Source organism: Eschrichtius robustus, chromosome 13 (assembly GCF_028021215.1).
Source record: "Eschrichtius robustus isolate mEscRob2 chromosome 13, mEscRob2.pri, whole genome shotgun sequence".
NCBI lineage: Eukaryota > Metazoa > Chordata > Mammalia > Artiodactyla > Eschrichtiidae > Eschrichtius > Eschrichtius robustus.
This window is the reverse complement of record NC_090836.1, coordinates 85,092,606-85,114,924: the sequence shown is the minus strand read 5'-3', so window position 1 is coordinate 85,114,924 and position 22,319 is coordinate 85,092,606. Positions and strand designations below refer to the sequence as shown.

At 34.2% G+C, this 22,319-nt stretch overlaps 1 protein-coding gene across 1 annotated transcript in view; it reads left to right on the top strand.

Moving 5' to 3' along the window:
- The window catches only part of BLTP3B (bridge-like lipid transfer protein family member 3B), a 91,293-nt gene that overhangs the window by 43,761 nt on the left and 25,213 nt on the right, over positions 1–22,319 (top strand). Inside the window, 7 exon segments of the mRNA XM_068560076.1 lie at positions 837–977; positions 2,851–3,021; positions 6,938–7,118; positions 10,897–10,980; positions 12,466–12,648; positions 13,181–13,299; positions 16,034–16,175. Coding sequence (XP_068416177.1) covers positions 837–977; positions 2,851–3,021; positions 6,938–7,118; positions 10,897–10,980; positions 12,466–12,648; positions 13,181–13,299; positions 16,034–16,175 — 1,021 coding nt within the window.

Sequence of the window (22,319 nt, the reverse complement as noted above, 5' to 3'; positions counted from 1 at the left end):
TTAAAAAATGTTTTAGTCATTGATTAATACAAAAGTATATTTACAATGGTGTGTTAGTTTCTGCTTTATAACAAAGTAAATCAGCTATACATATACATATATCCCCATGTCTCCTCCCTCTTGGGTCTCCCTCCCACCCTCCCTATCCCACCCCTCTAGGTGGTCACAAAGCACCAAGCTGATCTCCCTGTGCTATGCGGCTGCTTCCCAGTAGCTATCGGTTTTACATTTGGTAGTGTATATATGTCCATGCCACTCTCTCCAATAAAGATGTTAAAAAAAAAATTTTTTTTAATAAATAAATTTTAAAAAAGTATATTTAAAATAATTACTTTTTATGGTTGCCTATATTCACATACTACTAGATTTACTTTTGCCCTTTATACTTTTCTCTGTACTACTTTTAATTATTTAATTATATAATGTGCATATTTTATTGTTTTTACTGTAATCTTTCAACTTACAGAGTTAATGAGTCCTATTTTAACTTCTTAGCTTCTCAGAATTGAATTTTAAATTTACATAACTAAAATATGTTTTTTAAATTCTTCTTGGTTACATAATTCAAATGTTCTTTGTGCTTTATATTAAAATTAAATTACTTAGAATAAAACTGTTAACAGCTTTACAGATGATGAATATAATTATGAAGATGTGTTACTGAATTTGGAATTCTACAATTAAAAAAAATTAAAGCATAGTGGATAGATCTAGAATGTCATATGAAAATTAGTGAAGAGATACATTTTTATAATAACTTTTTTTTTGTTTTTACAAATCTACATTTTTCTTATTCTATTTTGTGTAAGTGAAGCTAATCTCTATATTCTCTTTAGGTTTTGACCTTTAAGGAAATAAATTGGCAGATGATTCGAATAGAGGCAGATGCTACCCAAAGCTCACATCTTGAAATTATGTGTGCTCCTGTTCGATTAATAACCAACCAATCAAAAATCAGAGTCACACTTAAAAGAAGAGTAAGTCAACAGGGTTACCTTTTTGATTTATGTGATAACTATTAGAATTGATGGGAAATTTAAAATTATTTTTTAGCTGAAATATTGGCATATTAAAACAGTGCAAAATAAAAGGAAATATAGTGCCTCAAGCAATATTTGAAGAAATCTAGTGTAATGATAACATTTTTCAGGTTTCTAAGTTTAATATTTAGATTTTTTTTAATGTGACTTTATTTGGAAATAGGGTCTTTTTAAAAAAATTATTTATTTAATTTATTTATTTTTGGCTGCGTTGGGTCTTCGTTGCTGCACGTGGGCTTTCTCCAGTTGCCGCGAGTGGGGGGCTACTCTTCGTTGCGGTGCGTGGGCTTCTCATTGCGGTGGTTTCTCTTGTTGCAGAGCATGGGCTCTAGGCGCACAGGCTTCAGTAGTTGTGGCACACGGGCTTAGTTGGTCCATGGCATGTGGGATCTTCCCAGACCAGGGCTCGAACCCATGTCCCCTACATTGGCAGGCAGATTCTTAACCACTGTGCCACCAGGGAGGCCCGCAGATTTTTATTTTTGATAAATTGAATAGATTTCTCAGTTACCAAATATTTATTGAACATTAACTGTTTTATAATTTTATTTCTCCTTATTGAATCTTGCTCAGGAGTGGGTGAACGGTAAAGTCTTCACTATTAGTAACCAAAACGACTAGTTTTAGAAGGTTAAGGTATGACTGGTAATTTAGATAAATAGGGAAGATAGCTACTTAAGGATGTCAGTATTTGAGAGTCCACTGTGGATTGTGATGAAATTTAATGAGGGGGAGTAATGACTTTTTAAAAAACTTGGCTCAGTTAAAATCTCAGCAATATGTTTTCTAGTACTAGACACAAATCACTGTACTAAATTAAATTGAAAAGAATTTTTCAGAGTATGACACTTAATACAGATATTCTAAAATGTGAAATGTGGTTAAAATAGCATTTCAGTTTTTAATTAAATTTTTTTTTAAGATTTATTTATTTATTATTTATTTATTTCTGGCTGCATCGGGTCTTAGTTGAGGCATGTGGGATCTTTCGTTGCGGCGCACAGGCTTCTCTCTAGTTGTGACGTGCGGGTTTTCTCTTCTCTAGTTGTGGTGCGCAGGCTCCAGGGTGCGTGGGCTCTGTATTTGTGGCCCGTGAGTTCCAGAGCACGTGGGCTCTAGTTGAGACGTGCGAGCCCGGTAGTTGTGGTGCGTGGGCTTAGTTGCCCCACGCATGTAGGATCTTAGTTCCCCGCCCAGGGATCGAACTAGCATCCCCTTCATTGTAAGGCAGATTCTTTACCACTGGACCACCAGGGAAGTCCCTTTAATTAATTTTAATGCCCCTTTTTCTACTAGAATTACAGTTGACCCTTGAACAACACAGGTTTGAACTGCATGGGTCCACTTATATGTGGATATTTTTCAATAGTAAATACTACAGTACTACATGGTCTGAGGTTGGTTGAATCTGTGGATGTGGAGGAACCTTGGATATGGAGGAACCTTGGATACAGAGGGCGGACTATAAGTTATATGCATTAACCCCCGTATTGTTCAAGGGTCAACTGGGGTTGAATTAACATAGGTAATTACATGATTTATTAGCTATAAATGAAAAATTAAATTATATAAATACTTGTACCTATATAACTTGTTCCTGTTAAAGTACAGGAATCTGTCAGTCTTTTTTACCGCTGTATCTCCTATACTAGGAGGTATTCCTTCCATATTATAGGAACTCAATAAATATTTGGTGAATAAGGAAGGATCCATATTTAAACCATTGAAAAATTTTAAATTTTTAAAAGATACAAGTGCATTATAAGTTTAATTACTTGGCTTAATTTTATGAATCATTTTTTCCTGACAGTTAAAGGACTGCAATGTCATTGCAACAAAGTTAGTTCTAATGCTGGATGACTTATTATGGGTTTTAACGGATTCCCAGTTGAAGGCTATGGTACAATATGCAAAATCTCTTAGTGAAGCAATAGAAAAATCAACAGAACAAAGGAAGAGTATGGCTCCTGAACCTACACAGGTATGCTATCATATGTTAATAGGAAAAACACTTCACTTTACATGTAAATGGTTTAAAAATCAGAATGGTTGGTTGTTTTCTTTATGCAAAATAGTTTATAATACTTTGAGTCCAGGAATCTTCTTATATATCTTACTATATTAATTTTACCTACATGGTATCTATATGAAAGCATATATTAAATATATTTCTATCTATATAGTGCTTACCTTGTTTGGAGGTCTGTGCTTGGCATCAGAGTTACTGATAACATAAAAGTATTTTAATGTTATAAATACTTCTTTTCAGGAAGTTAAAAAAATACAATTTAAAAGTTACTAAAGTAAGTGCAAAAGGAAAAAACCTGGGTAATTATAGTCAAGGGAAAGAATGTAAGGATTAATATTAAAATAGGAAACTAAAGCCCTAGGGAATTGCTGAAGTTGAACACAAAACTGTTAGAATTGTCTGATGGCTGGGACAAAAATGGGGGAAGCTATTTATTGATCACTTTCTTAAAATCAGACGCATTACTAGTTTTTTCTTAAAAGAAAAAGGTTTTCTAATCTTTCCTAGTAGTAAATTCTGAGAATTTGACATGAAGATTTTTGTAGAAGGGACATTGAAAATCCCAAAGTGTAGCGTCTTTTGATAATTTTATAAGTACGATTGACTTTTTATATCTATCCAATAAAGACTTAAAGGGTATTGTGAAATCATACTTCTATGAATTATTTCATTAGAAACAGAGTAATTACATCTTAGATATATAGCTTGTTGGTGATCTGGCTGGTGCATGGGCTTTCCTGTGACTATCAAATTGACATTGTTTACTGCCTGTCTGCTTTGTCATAAGGTGCAGGGCTACATGCTGTGGATGTAAAAATAAATATTGTCTGATCCTGCCCTCAAGGATCTCAGTGTAATAGGGAATCAAATATAAAACAAATCATTGCAGTTCAACGTAAATGCTAGAGTGCAGAATTAAAAATGGGGATGAGGAGATTAGAGAAGCACAGAGAAGTTTTAATCAACTGCTTGGGGAGTTTGGAAAGGTTTCACGAAGAGGATAATGAAATTAAGTCTTAAAAACGTGTAGAAGTTTCCAGGTGAGGGAAAGGGTATTTTGGATGAGGAAATAGAATCTGCCAAAGTATGATGGTGTTAAAGAGCACGGTATTTTCTGATAAAGATAAGGGGTTTGGTGTTCCTAGAGCATTATTTCTGAGAGTGAGGTACACATGCCTTGTGAATATATGACAACTTTCCAAGTTTTAAAGAAATTGTTTCACATCTTCCATGTGATTCCCAAAGAATCGTGTCACATTGCTAAAACAAAATTCATTTCATTCTAATCTACTTATTTATGTGAACAAAGTTTCCTAGAGCTTTAAACGATAAAAACAAACAGAGAATTGATGGTGAACCCTGTATCATTCTACCAATAATTAATATTTATCCAATAAGATGTCTTCATAATTCTTCAAGGGAACCTAATTTTAAAAGTTTGATGAACAGAATACTGGACCATAGCATAGAATAGAGTTTTCCTAGGCAGGTAGCCTGAGTTTAAGCAGAAGTAAGTGGCAACTAGACATGATGAGCATTATATGTTTACTTTTCCTATAGGCATGCAGAAGCCAGTGGAAGTTTTTAAATAGGAAACAAAAGTCAAGTATGACATAGTGGTATTATAGAGGGTAGACTGAAGAGTAGGAAGATTGTGATTCTAGGGGAGGGGTGGACTTGGACCTCTGGTAATGGTTTGCAAGAAGAAAAAACAAGCCAAATTGGGGAGCGATATCTGAGTCTTTCACCAGTTGAGGATAAAGAAGACAGAAGAGTTGAGAACTTTTCAAATAATTGGTAATTCCATTAGCCAATAGAGTAAATGCAGAAGGAAGCAGGTTTGATTAGGGGAGGTAAGGCTGAGAAAAGGTAATAATGAGTTCCATTTTGGAGTGGGAAAAATAATTAAAGAAGTACAGGAGATAATATTTTACAATATTACTATCACAGACATAAACACTAGTCTGTTAAGGCTTGCAATAAGGATTTATGTAGCTTAGGATGTCATTAACAGAGATGGTAATTGAAATTAAATACCAATAGACAATGTGTTGATGTTACTGTAGCTCTTACTTGTGCAATATGTGGATATGTTTATATAAAATAGAAGGTAGATTAGGAAGCTAGATAAAGATATAGATTAGGAAACTAGAAACAAGGACAAAATTCTGTAATCCTACCTACCACCATAACAAAACCAGTGTTAGCATTTTGGGGTATTTCCTTACAGATTTTTTGCCTAAGCATCTGCATTTTCCCTAGTTTTAGTAAGGATGTAGTAGCAAATGGCTATAGTTTTCTTCCATGTCATTAGTATTTGTAATTAGTATTTTTTGTCACACCATAATATTTTATAGTAGATGTACTTAACCATTCACATTACTGTGGAGTTTCTTTCTTGGGTAGTAGTTGTCACGTCACTACTTTAGTTATCATACAGAATGTCCTGATCACTTGAGGTACCAAGAGAGTGCATTAGAGAGTGAAGTAGGTGACAGTCTTCCTTTGCTCAACTTTATAACTTGAGGGCTTTACAAACTTGAAAATTAAGAGTTTTTTAAGATTATTCATGAGGCAAAAGAGTTTATAGTGGCCCACTTTTCCCCCCACAAATGGCATCCAAAAACCTAAATTACCTCAGTATGAAGAAAAGTGTTTGTAGGGAGATTAATGCTTATGTTTTTATTTGTATCAGAATTTGTCTTGATGAAAAAGAGGATACATGATTAAAGAAATACAGGAGAGTGTTTTCTTTCAAAACAGTACCATCATAGACATAAATAATAGTCTGTAAGACTTTGAAAGTAGATGGGGGAAAACATAAGAAAAAGTGATTTTTCTGATGGAAATCAGTTTAACAGTTAATTAGTAAAAAAGCTTACTTGAGCCCCTAGAATTTAAGCCTTCACAACTATATTTCATCTTTGCTTTTCTTTAAATACTGTGGGCCCCAATCATTTTCATTGAGAGATTCTCATTTACCAAGTACACTTTGAAATTCTTTTACAGTATGACCATAGTTCTTACTATTAAGAATATGTATATTGTATACAAGCTATATGTATATAGTACTTTAATTTTCTGTAAATAACTATACTTTTAATAAACTGTTCTTAATTAGAAAATTTTAAAATATTTTTAATAAAAAATCTGGTTTTCATTTTGTTAATTGTTACCAGAGTTTCATGTATAGTTCTATGGCTAACATGTACATATCATCTTACAGTATTCTTATGTATGCAGAGTTATTTTAGGCTGTTGGAGGTTCACAGATGTCTTTATACTTCAACAGTATTCTGTTTTTTCTCTTTGGGGAGAAAAGAATGTGAACTCACAATCTGTTATGAATCTTTTCTGCTTTCTGGCTTCTTCAGATATCCAAGTTCAGAGCACATACCACACCTCTTAAGAGGCATGAGAGCACGTATAGTACTAAATAATATCACAAATGCTTTTACAAAGTAATGATTTATTTCTACAGGACATACAATAGTGTATATAGCTGTTGTATACAGGGCTCACATTTGTTTTCTTTTTCAATATATAAAACTAATAATATTTAAGTAAGCTGCCTTTAATAGTTAAAAATATATTTTCTAAAACAGGAAGGGCTATAAATATAGCTATTCAAATATTTACTAAAACATATTGGGTTCATATTCAAACTATTTACAGTTCTCCAGTTTTTAGGTTTTAGTTTTATTCCTACATAATTCAGAAAATATTTTAGTAAACTGAGTTACTGATACAAAAGAAAATGTATTTGCTTTTTTTTTTATGACTTTATTACTAAAAATATTTAAGTTTTTTTGAGTGGGGAATGTCAAATATTTAACTTGCAGTGCTAAGGCAGTTTTGAATCTTTTAGAGCTCTACAGTAGCCCCATCTACCCAGCAAGTGAAGACACCACAGACTTCAAATGCTCCTGATCTAAATGATGCAATTGTGAAACTATTCAATGACTTTGATGTTAAAGAAACCTCCCATCATTTAGTGATTTCTCATCTAGATCTACACATATGTGATGATATTCATGCTAAAGAAAAAGGTAATAAATAATAAAAGCTGCTATTTGAAACTATTTTTGGTTTTTCTAGAATTTACTACACATCTGGATTGTTTATTGTATGCAATATGTAGTCTGTACTCTTAAGATAACTAGTCATAATTTTATCATTCATTGAGGTATGTAGATGAAAGGTGTAATTTTAAGCATTGTATATTGGTATAAAATTTTATTTTGCTTTAATAGTTAGTACCTCAACATAATTAATTGTTAGCTGTCAATGCTAATGGTAAAATTAATTTTTTTTTCACGACTGACATCCTTAGAGGTTGATGAAAAATTAGACTTGCCTTGGAATTAACTTTTTCATAATTTTGAAATTGTAAATTAAATTTTAGTCCACACTCAATTCATAATTATTTGCACATGTATTTTCACTTGATCTTTGCCAAAAGGCCGAAAAGCGATGCACATGTGTTTTCAGCATGATGGTTTATCTACATTTTTCTGACCCTATGGGCATATAAACACAACTGTGTGGCTGTTTAACATTTCTTATGTCTCCTTACTCCAGATCCTCCCTAAATTTGGTCAGGAAGCTAAATCCCAGTTAGGAAGGTTTTTTCTTTCCTTTTAGCTTTTGCTTCTCTTATTTTTCCCTATTTAGTAAACACAGGTAATGGGGTTAACAGGGAGCTGCTCTTGGTCACTTGGAAAATCTGTGGTTCCATACTCTAGGTGCTGGGCATTTCTGTTTCTCCTCCAGAGAGTGTCTCTGGCCCGTAAGTGTTGGAAGGATTCATCAGGTAGTCCTGCCTCTAGGACAGTGTTTCTCACACCTTGGTGAGCATGAGAATCAAGCTGAGAATCTTTTTTTTTTTTAATTTTTTAAAAAATAATTATTTATTTATTTATTTTTGGCTGTGTTGGGTCTTCGTTTCTGTGCGAGGGCTTTGTCCAGTTGCGGCAAGCGGGGGCCACTCTTCATCGCGGTGCACGGGCCTCTCACTATTGCGGCCTCTCTTGTTGCGGAGCACAGGCTCCAGACGCGCAGGCTCAGTAGCCGTGGCTCACGGGCCCAGCTGCTCTGCGGCATGTGGGATCTTCCCAGACCAGGGCTCGAACCCGTGTCCCCTGCATTGGCAGGCAGATTGTCAACCACTGCGCCACCAGGGAAGCCCGAGAATCTTTTTTAAATGGAGACATCCAACGTGGGGCCTCAGACCTGAATCAGAATCTATGTCTTTGAAAGTTGTTGCTTCGAATTTTTAAAGCTGAGAGAGTGAATATTGAGACCAACCCCCGTAACTTCTATTGCTCCTATACTTAGCAATAGAAGTTACCTTGCCTTTTCAGAAAGGGCAGCCAGATATCAGCTACCAGATAAAAGGGTGGAGCAGAAAAGGTAAGGAAGATTTGGAGTTTGGAGAGAGATTTGCTGTCTTTTGTTTGTCTACCTTTTGTGTCATTTGGCTTGTAGTTGGCATCTCCTGCTTTAGTGATTTGAAAGGAAAATCAGAAAAAGTTAAAACAAACCAAAATAACAAAATGAGGGGTCAAGGTTAAGTCATCAGCAAAAAAGCAGAGAAGTGTTTTCTCAGCTCTTTTACGTTCCTCCCTCTATATTCCCTCATAGAATAAGCTAAATGATGTTATTTAAGGGGAAAACCCCTCCACCAAAATAGCTTCCTCATCTTAAAGATCTGTAATCAGTTCTCTGCTATTCTAAAATCCAGAAGGGTCTGAAATGCTTTTTCACAAGTTTGTAAAGAATTCATTTGCTGGCAAAACTTCATCTAAATGAGCATGTTGCTATTTATCATCTTTCTTATACCCACTTAGTGTAAATACTTGAGTTTTGCTGCAGAATTACTATCTTTTGTTACTTAGTGCTGCCTCAGAACCTGCTGGCAGTTTTGTGTTTATATACATACATATATATGTATGTATACACAGATATATGTACATTACTTTAATAAGATCTAAAACAGTTCTGAATTCTGAAACATTTGGCTCCAAGGGTTTTAAATAAGGGATTGTAGATCTGTACTAGAAATTCTGCCAGTTGAGATAAATTGCAGTTAACAAATTAACGTAGAGAGTGTGTACATAGCTCTATACTAATTTGTATTTGATTTGTCTATGCTGTTTTAATGTTTGATTTTTATGTTGGAGTTAAACTGACTTTTCATCTACTTCGGATTTCTTTTTTACCTTTTTATTTTTTATTTTTGCTTTTTCTTCTAGTTTTATTGAGATATAATTGACATACAGCACTGTATAAGTTTAAGGCATACAGCATAATGATTTGACTTACATACATCATGAAATAATTATCACAGTAAGTTTAGTGACCATCATCATCTCATATAGATACAAAATTAAAGAAATAAAAAAAAATTTTCCTTGTGATGAGAACTCTTAGGATTTATTCTCTTAACTTTCATGTACAACATACAGCAGTGTTAATTATATTTATCATGTTGTACATTATATTCCTCGTACTTATTTATCTTATAACTGAAAGTTTGTACCTTTTTACTGCCTTCATCGCATTCTCCCTTCCCCCACCCCTTGCCTCTTGTAACCACAAATCTGATCTCTTTTTCTATGAGTTTGTTTGCTTTTGAAGTCTAGTTGACCTACAGCGCTATGTTAGTTCCTATTACACAACATAGTGATTTGTTATTTCTATACATTTCAAAATGATCACCATGATAAGTCTAGTTATGATCTGTCCCCATTCAAAGATACTATGTAATTATTGACTATATTCCCCACACTGTACATTTCATATCCATGACTCATTTATTTCACAACTGGAAGTTTGTACCACTTAATCTCCCTCACCTATTTTTCTTCTTCCCCTATCTCCCTGTCCTCTGGCAATCACCTATTGACAAATACTGTATGGTTTCACTTATATGTGGAATCTAAAAAACAAAGTAAATGAACAGACATAACAAAACAGAAACAGAGTTTTAGATACTTCCAATCTTAACATAGCTGTGTGACTTTAGAAAACTTACCTAACCTAGTAGATTCAATTGCTTCTTCAACAAGAGGCAGGATGATATAAGGTTGTGGTTAGGATTTCCTGGTTTCAAAACCAGCTCTACACTAACTGATTGTATGACCTTGGCCTATTTACTTAATTTTCTTATCTAGAAAATAGGCATAATATTAATGGTATCTATTTCATAGGGTTGCCATGAAGAGCAAATGAATAAGTACACTTAAAAAATTTAAAACAATGTTTGGCATATGGTTAGGTCTGTAAATATAAAAGTTCTGCTATTCTTGTATCCTCACCTTTTAGCTTAGTACCTTGCAGGGGATAGGGGCTCAATAAATACTTACTAGATTGAATTGCATTTCTTTCTTTTTTAAAAGAATATTTATTTATTTATTTATTGTCTGCATTGGGTCTTAGTGTGGCACGCAGGATCTTTCGTTGTGGTGCACAGGCTTCTCTCTAGTTGTGGCGTGCAGGCTCCAGAGCGCATGGGCTCTGTAGTTGTGGCACGCAGGCCCTCTAGTTGTGGCATGAGGGCTTAGTTGCCCTGCGACATGTGGGAACCTAGTTCCTGGACCAGGTATCGAACCGGCGTCCCTTGCATTGCAAGGTGGATTCTTAACCACTGGACCACCGGGGAAGTCCCTGGATTGCATTTCTTAAAATCCTTATTGTATTAACCTTGGTAGCAGAGAGACAGTTATCACTGCTTGGACTGCAGGTATGGTAAGTGAAATGTTTCTTATATTTGCTTAATACTTCTTTCTCTGTCTCTCTTTCAATTTCATCTTTTTCTTTTCCCAGAGTCAAACAGACGTATTACTGGAGGGGCTATGCAACTGTCTTTTACACAGCTAACTATAGATTATTATCCTTATCACAAAGCAGGTTTGTATAACAATTTCTTTAAAAGATGTAAATCTTGCTTTTAAATTATATAGCCAATTTATTTCATTTTGTTGTTATTTTATTATTTTGTTTTAATTTAATTTTTTAAGGAGAAAAGAGATCAAGGCATTTATTATTTCCCCCCCTGGCAGTATCTTACCAAGAAAATATAATTGCCATAGAAAATATTCATGAATCTTATATTGAGGTTTATGTAGATTATTAGTAAATATAATTGTTAGAAATTGGAAATATTGTAAACTGATTTAAAACTTAAAAAAATTAGAATATAGAAGACATATTTGTGCTATTTTCTTAATTATGACAAAAGCAAGTTATTAATCTGTTTTGAATTTTTTAATTATATATATTCAAAAATCAAAAAAGAAAATAAAGCAAAAGGATAACAGTGATTTTAGTTAAATTGTAGGATTCCAGGAACCTTTTTTTAAAAACTTTTTTGTATTTTCTAAATTTCATCAATAGATAAGAGTTAATAGGTTCTTTAATAATCACATATTGATAGGCACTTTCCCCCCAAATAATAAAAACGAAAATATGTATGTTTATGGCCAAATTAAGTAATTTGACCTTATACCCATCTCTGCATTTTGGTGATATGTGGCTTTTTATTTTTTAATTCATACAAATAAGAAAAACCAAATAACTGTAATGAGTTTTCTAGAACTTTTAAAATGTGATAAAAATTTTTCTCTTCACAAATTTCAATTTCCCAGTGTTTGTCATTTGTGTGTCAGTACCTGGTAGAATTTAAAGGTTGTACCATTTGTTTAGAGTTTTGTTTGAAGGGCTTTGTCTTACAGTCTGACCTCCTGATTCGTAAGTGACTTACATATACTGAAAATAATTTTTACCATAGAAATCATTCCTATTTAGAAGGTAAAACTTTTAGTCATAAAGTAGGTTTTATTTTCTTAACCCTTTTATGTAGATACTACTTTTCTTAATTGCTACAGATAAACCTAATAATCCTGATTTAAAATTTTTCCTCCAAAAATCCTATATGTGATATATATATATACACATATACATACATATATATATATGTGTGTGTATATATATATATATATGGCTGCAGTTTACAACAAATCTCTGATGAAGAGACTTTTTCCTGTATGGTATTTACTGGGATTCTATTCAATGGAGGCATGCCAGGGATTGAGCATTCAGTGAAGGTTGACCAGCAATGCTGCTTCTTATTGAAACTCTGAGTGATGTTCTACCAAGGATGGGTTCTAGAGAGAAACCCTCCCAGGTTATTTGCTTTTGACACTCCCTCCATTCTAAATGTTTTACTCATATTTTCTAGGAAGATTAATGTCTGTAGTAGGTGAAAGCTGCAAATTTATTGGAAGATTAAAGAATCTCTTGAGAAAATGAATATTTATCATTAGAAGCTTTGCTATAATGGAATAAATGAAAAGTGTGCATTTTTCAGTGAAATACTTGTTATTCATTTTACAGGAGATAGTTGTAATCATTGGATGTATTTTAGTGATGCAACCAAAATAAAAAATGGTTGGGCCAACGAGTTGTTACATGAATTTGAGTGCAACGTTGAAATGCTTAAACAGGCTGTAAAGGATCATGATGTAGGTTCACCTCCTGAATCCCCAACACATGCCTCTCCCCAGCACACACAAACAGGTATTTTACCTCTAACAACATTATGTCATTCCCCTAATATTAATTGGGTGTGTGTATCTGTGTGAATGTGTGTGTATGTTCACCATATGATATTTTCTGTAAATAAATATGGTGTTTAATTAATGTCTAAAAAGCCTGTACCTCATTCGGATCATAGGCTTATAGATCAAAGCACTTTTTAAATTAATATGACTAATAAAAGTAATACCCACGTAGAATATTTCAGACTCTTAAATGACAGGTAGATTCCTCTTTTTAACAAGAATTCCACCCAAAAGTTATTGTATGAGAGTTTCTTCAATGTGATATAAGTATGATTCCCATTTAAAGAATAATTATCACAAAATAAAAGAGTAATCATCATAATAACTTATGTTCTTATATCAGTTTATATATAAAGTATTTCCACATATGTTACCTTGTTTGAGAAATTAGGGTTCATCTATATTTCTAGTAGCTGCCTTAGTAATAAAAGAGTGACTGGTAAAAAATAATTTTACTATAAATTAAAAGGAATTTTTGTTTCCCACAGAGAAAGACTCAACTCTGAAAGGGACTTCCAAAACACCTACAGTGTTACCTCAACAATCCAAAGTTAAGTTAATGTCTAGTTCTGTTGTGGTTAGACTTGCAGATTTCAATATATACCAGGTATGTTTTATTTCTTAAATTAAAGCTTCTGATAAACACCTTTAGTATCTCCTGCAAACAACTCTTATAAACCAGTGCCACCATTTTATTTAAAAACATCTTGACCAGTTTTGTGAAATGGCTAAATTAGACAGAATAGAAAATACCAGTTCATTAATTTTCATTTATATGGTTACCCAGAATTAGGCAAACTGTGAGGTTAAGGGCACAGTTTGCCAGACTGCCAAGTCTGCACAAGACTAATGACACCAACTGTAGTTTCTGGGGTTTCCCTAAACTATGCTTAGATTCGAGAATTTACTAGAAAAACTCACAGAACTCGCCGAAATCAGTTATACTCAGTCACATTTACTACAAGGCAGGAATACGAATTAGAACCAGCCATAGGAAGAGAGCATAGAGTGGAGTTTCAAAGGGCTCCAAATTCAGTATTTCCTTGTCCCTAGGACACATTAGCCTCCCAGGATGAACATGTAACAGTATGTATGAAATATTGCCCACGTAGTTGAACTTAGTCTCTACAAGTGGACTTAAACACTACTAAGACTATCAAGTGTGGTCAGTCCCATTCTGAGTCATCTTGTGAGCATAAACTATCAGTTGTGGTCTCAGGGGTCTACCATGAATAGGAAATTCCAAGACTTTAGAATTACCTCCCAGGACTTTCCCAGCGGTCCAGTGGTTAAGACTCTGCCTTCCAGTTCAGGGGGCGCAGGTTCGATCCCTGGTTGGGGAACTAAGATCCCACTTGCCATGCGATACGGCCAAAAAAAAAAATTTAAAAAGAAAACATTAAAAAAAAGAGAATTACCTCCCAAGAGTAGGGACAAAGGCCAGACCTCTCTTTGTAGGCCAGATTACTTATTACACAAAGGTCTTAGTGGAATAAACTAAAATACGATTTTTCCTTAATTAACTACTAAGTATTGACTATACTGTGAACATAATTTTATAGCTAAGAACTCTGTCCTATTTATACTAACATTCTTATTCAGGCTATAATCGGTACAACATGGTCTAACATCACAACCCTTGAGACCAACACAGTAAAACTATGACCCTTTTTTTTTTTTTTTAAATAAAGGATTTCAAGTATGTATTATCATTTGTGAATTGTTCTTGTATATTTTGATAAGTCTATGTCTTTGAGACTTAGTTTTATCTGGAAAGTTTTCATTTTACTCAGTAGTTTTCAACTAGGGCCAGTTTTGCCCTCCAGAGGACATTTGGCAATGTCTGAGGACAATTTTTGTTGTCACAGCTGGAGGGGGTTGCTGCTGACATCTAGTGGGTAGAGATCAGTGTTGCTGCCGAACATTCTACAATGCACTGGACAGCCCCCATAACAAAGTTATCTGGCCCCAAATATCAATAGTGCCAATTTTGAGATACCCTGATTTAAGAGTTACTTTCTTATTGTGCAATTGCTTCTTTCTTAATGTTCTCTATATAATGCATTATATTTGAATAAATTCATATGGAAATGGGGAAGGGGAATCACCCATAATCCCATATGATCGAGAATGAAATACAGTAAAGAAATCCCACATACACGAATACACCAGAACAAAACAAACAAAAGTAACTGGAAGAAAATAAGATAGTATGTTCATCCCAATTTGAATAACTTTTTAACTATTAAAAGAAAAGGGAAAAAGGCTATTGTCTACTATATAAAATAACTTGACACTCTGGATTTGAAAAGAATTTGTTTCCATGTATGCAGAGAAAAGCTTCTTATTAGACAATGTAAGGAACTGACTTAAATTTATGAAGACTGTACAAATAATCAGAGGTTTGATTAGCAATTTATACAAGGGGAAACAAATAAAACATTGAAGAGTCATTCCACTTCACATGAGAAATATACATGTTTGTTGAATGAATGAAAAAAAATAACCTTGAGATGTATCCCTGGGTCTGCTAAACAAGCATAAATAAATGAAACTGATAAAATGCTATTGGTTGAACTTTGGAGAAATTAGTATACAAGTTTTTGATGTGATTATAAATTAACTGTTTTGGGCAGAGAGTGAAAAATGTGTAACATGAATCTTAAAACTAATAGTCTATTGGAAAAATAATTTAAGAGCTCGAACTATTTGACAGGAGCATTTATAGTTGTACTGTTATTTTTAAATTAATTTTTATTGTGGTAAAATATACATGACATAACATTTATCATTTTAACCATTTTTAAGTGTACAGTTCATTGACATTAAGTATATTCACATTGCTGTACAGCCATCACCACTGTCTGTCTCTGTAATTTTTTTGTTATTCTAAACTAAAGCTCTGTATATAATTATATTATTTTTCATAATCATGAATTATGGTAAAGAACTATTATAAAGTACATAGTTGGGAAGCAGTTTAGTCTTGAGGACTTGGATCTGTGTCCTGACTCTGCCACTTAACTTATTTGTATTGTCTTACAGAAATTTTCTATCTGTTATTGTAAGGCTCAAAGTAGTAAGTTTGCAAAGAAAATTGTACAGAATTGACTTTGTAATTAATAAGAATCCAAAGAGGTTATAGTTTTATGAATAAGTTAATTGGTATTATTTTAAAATAATTTAATATGAAATTAAATATATGATAAAGATTACATTGGCAATTAATTAATTAATTATTGGAAGTAGTTTTAAGAGTTTGAAGTACTGTCCATGTTGCATAAATTCTTTGGAAAGGGCTTTGTTTAGTGTTACTTCAATACACTTAATTATTTTTTCAGGTCTCTACAGCAGAACAATGTCGTTCCTCCCCCAAAAGTATGATTTCTTGCAATAAAAAATCCCTGTATCTTCCACAAGAAATGTCAGCTGTCTATATAGAATTCACAGAATATTACTATCCAGATGGAAAGGATTTTCCAAGTAAGAGAGTTTCCTATTTTGTTATGGTTTGTCCATTACTTGGGAAGTTGATTTTTTCTTGCTAAGTTTTCGAGTATTATAAATGTGAAAAAAGAAAAAAGTCCATTGTTCTTTACCCTTGTAATCATTGTGTTTAGTATATAACTCTAGTATAGCATTTTTACTTATTATTTGTTCACATGTTCTTTTCCCTTACTAGCTTGTAGCATCCTTGATATCAGGAACCATGTAGTATTCATGCTTCATTTTATCCCTGAGGTTTGACTCATTTTTGTTCTTAGTAGCTGTTGTTAAATGAAAGAATGAATGAGAGGTTATTGTAGAATAAGGTCATTTTTTTTTCTTTAGTAAAACTTCATTTATATTTCAGCTACATAAAACTATTTCATTAAAAAATGAATAGTGAAGTTATCCTTTTAGTTATAGAGAATTTGGGAGGCTAGGTTTTGATACCCAGATGTATACCTTAGACAACTTTTGGCACTTGTCTTTTGTTAGAAACATTGAATTACATGAATTTTCATTTGTAAGCTACTTTATGATTCTACATTTGTATTCTTTGCTATTGTCTCAGTTCATCTAATTCTTCAAACTAAAATTTGCCTTTGTTTATGTGGTACCTTTTCATTATTTTGGTTGAAAATCATAGTTGAGAAAAAGTGTTTAAACGAGATAGGTTATATTATTTGAGGAAAAAAATTTTTTTAAAGTGGAACTCCAGATTCTTTGACCTACTTAGGTCGTTTGTTTAATATTCACTTAATATAGGTTTTTAGTTTCAAAGGGAATTTCTGATGCTCATGCCTTTGTTGTTAAATAAAAAAAAAAGATATCCTTTGGAGAAAGAAATTACTTTGGAGAAAGAGATGTCAAACTATTTTAACATTTTAATCCTCATTTGTAACGACCTTTTAGGATCTAATCTCCTCACCATCTTCATGCTTTTCAGTATTCTTTTGTGTATTTCAAATTTGTTTTCTCTTCTACCTCCTTGACTGAAACAATGAGAAAATTAAGATAGGTTAAGGCATTTGCTCAGCACCTTGTGAAGAATAAAATGGCACAGCTGAAACTCAAGTATAGGTCTTCTAAATCGAAATTCTTCCTACCCTTCCCCCCCAACTATATTTCACTGCCTCCCCAGGTTATTCACAACTATTTACCTGTAATTGGATAATCCCATTGTTTCCAACACCCACCCCCCAAATTGTTTTCCTTAAATAATGTCTCATTCATTGAACTAGTAACTTTTCTTCAGACTAAAGCCTATAGTTTCCAGGATTTCAGACTTCTAATCTAGGTTTATTTCTATCAGTTTTGTTAACATGCACCAAGGGAATTATAATCCCATTCTATAATCTATACGTTTTTTTCTGATAAAAATATAAAACTCCTTCCCAGCAATTTAAATCTTAGCCACCTAGGAGTGAAATTGGTTGCTTACGTTTAACTGTTTTCAACTTTTTATTATGGAAATTTTCAAACAGATACAAAAGTAAAGAACATAGTATACTGAACCCCCGTGTATAGGGATCCATTTTCAGTCCTCACATTTTGTCTTTCTGTTAAGTGATCCAACTTTAAAAATATATAACCTTTTTTTATAATTGTAACATGCATTCATTATATTAAAAAAAAAAAAGAGAAAATGCCAAAAATTTGAAAAATGCCTGTGAGCCTACAATTTAGAGACAACTTCTACTAACATAAGTGTATCAGTTTGCTAAGGCTGCCATAATAAAATACCACAGACTGGGTGGTTTAAACAACAAATGTATTTCCTCACAGTTCTGGAGGCTAGAAGTTCTAGGTCAGAGTGTTGACAGTGTTGTTTCCTCAGAGACCTCTTTCCTTGGCTTGTAGATGGCTGTCTTCTCACATGGTTTTTCCTCTGTGTGTGTCCATTTTTTAAGCTCTTCTAATGACACCTGTCATATTGGACTAGAGCCCACCCACATGAACTCATTTTTACCATAATTGCCTCTTTAAAAGCCCTATCTCCAAATACAGTTAATTCTGAGGTATTAGGGGTTAGAACTTCAGCATATCAATTTTGAGGGGATGCATTTCAGACCACAACATTAAGTACAGTGTTGTTAGTCCTGTTTTTAATGTATGCGTTTCTTTAACATATTTGATTTACATCCTGTCCTTTTCCCTTAATGATCCTAGTTTCTACAAGTTCATTTTAAATATCTTTAATAGCTATGTAGTAATCTATTTCATAAGTAGACCCCTGTTAGAAACTGCAGCTAGATCTCTCTACTGCTTAGTGTACCAGGTTTCTTCCTCTATCCCAGATATGCAGTCAGGGTTCTTCTATCCTGGACTACATTTGCTCTCTAGTTCTCTCTGTGGCTGCCATCATCACTCAATCTGTATTTGAGATTCCCTCCCCTTTCTTCCCTTGACATGATCGCTTCAGCAACCCACTTCCTTACTATCCTCAGAGATAAGCACCTCCACATCCCAATAAGATGTTTCTGTTTATGTATATAAATATATATATTTATATATATAAATATATATAAATTTATATATATATTAATTTATTTATGTATTTTTGGCTGCATTGGTTCTTCATTGCCGTGCGCGGGCTTTCTTTAGTTGCGGCCAGCAGGGGTTTGTTGCAGTGTGAGGGCTTCTTATTGCGTTGGCTTCTCTTGTTGCAGAGCACGGGCTCTAGGTGCGTGGGCTTCAGTAGTTGCGGCACACAGGCTCAGTAGTTGGGGCTCGCAGGCTCTAGAGCACAGGCTCAATAGTTGTGGTGCATGGGCTTAGTTGCTCCATGGCACATGGGAGCTTCCCGGACCAGGGATCGAACCTGGGTCCCCTGCATTGGCAGGCAGATTCTTAACCAGTGCGCCACCAGGAAAGTCCCAAGAAGGTAAAGTTTTTGAAGTTTGCTTCTTGGTGACTGTAACAATAGGAAAAGAAATCAAAACAATACCTCTTATTTATACAGTTAGTTTTAGATTAAACTGCATACTTTTTTTTTAACATCTTAATTGGAGTATAATTGCCTTACAATGGTGTGTTAGTTTCTGCTGTATAACACAGTGAATCAGCTATACATATACATATATCCCCATATCTCCTCCCTCTTGTGTCTCCCTCCCATCCTCCCTATCCCACCCCTCTAGGTGGTCACAGAACACTGAGCTGATCTCCCTGTGCTATGCGGCTGCTTCCCACTAGCTATCTGTTTTACATTTGGGAGTGTATATATGTCCATGACACTCTCTCACTTCATCCCAGCTTACCCTTCCCCCTCCCTCTGTCCTCAAGTCCATTCTCTATATCTGTGTCTTTATTTCTGTCCTGCCCCTAGGTTCTTCAGAATCATTTTTTTTTTTTTTTTTACATTCCATATATATGTGTTAGCATATGGTATTTGTTTTTCTCTTTCTGACTTACTTCACTCTGTATGACAGACTCTAGGTCCATCCACCTCACTACAAATAACTCAATTTCGTTTCTTTTTATGGCTGAGTAATATTCCATTGTATATATGTACCACATCTTCTTTAGCCATTCATCTGTCGATGGACACTTAGGTTGCTTCCATGCCCTGACTATTGTAAATAGAGCTGCAGTGAACATTGTGGTACATGACCCTTTTTGAATTATGGTTTTCTCAGGGTATATGCCCAGTAGTGGGATTGCTAGGTCGTATGGTAGCTCTAGTTTTAGTTTTTTAAGGAACCTCCATACTGTTCTCCATAGTGGCTGTATCAATTTACATTCCCACCAGCAGTGCCAGAGGGTTCCCTTTTCTCCACACCCTCTCCAGCATTTATTGTTTGTAGATTTTTTAATGATAGCCCTTCTGACTGGTGTGAGGTGATACCTCATTGTAGTTTGGATTTGCATTTCTCTAATGATTAGTGATGTTGAGCATCCTTTCATGTGTTTGTTGGCAATCTGTATATCTTCTTTGGAGAAATGTCTATTTAGGTCTTCTGCCCATTTTTGAATTGGTTTGTTTGTTATTTTGATATTGAGCTGCATGAGCTGCTTGTATATTTTGGAGATTAATCCTTTGTCAGTTGCTTCATTTACAACTATTTTCTCCCATTCTGAGGGTTGTCTTGTCGTCTTGTTTATGTTTTCCTTTGCTCTCCGAAAGCTTGTAAGTTTCATTAGGTCCCATTTGTTTATTTTTGTTTTTATTTCCATTTCTCTAGGAGGTGGGTCAAAAAGGATCTTGCTGTGATTTATGTCATAGAGTGTTCTGCCTATGTTTTCCTCTAAGAATTTGATAGTGTCTGGCCTTACATTTAGGTCTTTAATCCATTTTGAGTTTATTTTTGTGTATGGTGTTAGGGAGTGTTGTAACTTCATTCTTTTACATGTAGCTGTCCAGTTTTCCCAGCACCACTTATTGAAGAGGATGTCTTTTCTCCACTGTATACTCTTGCCTCCTTTATCAAAAATAAGGTGACCATAGGTGCGTGGGTTTATCTCTGGGCTTTCTATCCTGTTCCATTGATCTATATTTCTATTTTTGTGCCAGTACCATACTGTCTTGATTACTGTAGCTTTGTAGTATAGTCTGAAGTCCAGGAGCCTGATTCCTCCAGCTCCGTTTTTCTTTCTCAAGATTGCTTTGGCTATTTGCGGTATTTTGTGTTTCCATACGAATTGTGACATTTTTTTTCTAGTTCTGTGAAAAATGCCCTTGGTAGTTTGATAGGGATTGCATTGAATCTGTAGATTGCTTTGGGTAATATGGTCATTTTCACCGTGTTGATTCTTCCAATCCAGGAACATGGTATATATCTCCATCTGTTTGTATCATCTTTAATCTCTTTCATCAGTGTCTTATAGTTGTCTGCATACAGGTCTTTTGTCTCCTTAGGTAGGTTTATTCCTATGTATTTTATTCTTTTGGTTGCAGTGGTAAATGGGAGTGTTTCCTTAATTTCTCTTTCAGATTTTTCATCATTAGTGTGTAGGAATGCAAGAGATTTCTGTGCATTAATTTTGTATCCTGCTACTTTACCGAATTCATTGATTAGCTCTAGTAGTTTTCTGGTAGCATCTTTAGGATTCTCTATGTAAGGTATCATGTCATCTGCAAACAGTGACAGTTTTACTTCTCCTTTTCTGATTTGGATTCCTTTTATTTCTTTTTCTTCTCTGATTGCTGTGGCTAAAACTTCCAAAACTATGTTGAATAATAGTGGTGAGAGTGGGCAACTGTGTCTTGTTCCTGATCTTAGAGGAAATGGTTTCAGTTTTTCACTATTGAGAACGATGTTGGTTGTGGGTTTGTCATATATGGCCTGTATTATGTTGAGGTAAGTTCCCTCTATGCCTACTTTCTGGAGGGTTTTTATCATAAATGGGTGTTGTATTTTGTTGACAGCTTTTTTCTGCATCTATTGAGATGATCCTATGGTTTTTCTCCTTCAGTTTGTTAATATGGTGTATCACAGTGATTGATTTGCATTTATCAAAGAATCCTTGCATTCCTGGGATAAACCCCACTTGATCGTGGTGTATGATCCTTTTAATGTGCTGTTGGATTCTGTTTGTTAGTATTTTGTTGAGGTTTTTTGCATCTATGTTCATCAGTGATATTGGCCTGTAGTTTTCTTTCTTTGTGCCATCTTTGTCTGGTTTTGGTATCAGGGTGATGGTGGCCTCGTAGAATGAGTTTGGGAGTGTTCCTCCCTCTGCTATATTTTGGAAGAGTTTGAGAAGGTTAGGTGTTAGCTCTTCTCTAAATGTTTGATAGAATTCACCTGTGAAGCCATCTGGTCCTGGGCTTTTGTTTCTTGGAAGATTTTTAATCACAGTCTCAATTTCAGTGCTTGTGATTGGTCTGTTTATATTTTCTGTTTCTTCCTGGTTCAGTCTTGGAAGGTTGTGCTTTTCTAAGAATTTGTCCATTTCTTCCGGATTGTCCGTTTTATTGGCATAGAGTTGCTTGTAGTAATCTCTCATGATCCTTTGTATTTCTGCAGTGTCAGTTGTTACTTCTCCTTTTTAATTTCTAATTCTATTGATTTGAGTCTTCTCCCTTTTTTTCTTGATGAGTCTGGCTAATGGTTTATCAACTTTATTTATCTTCTCAAAGAACCAGCTTTTAGTTTTATTGATGTTTGCTATTGTCTCCTTCATTTCTTTTTCACTTAT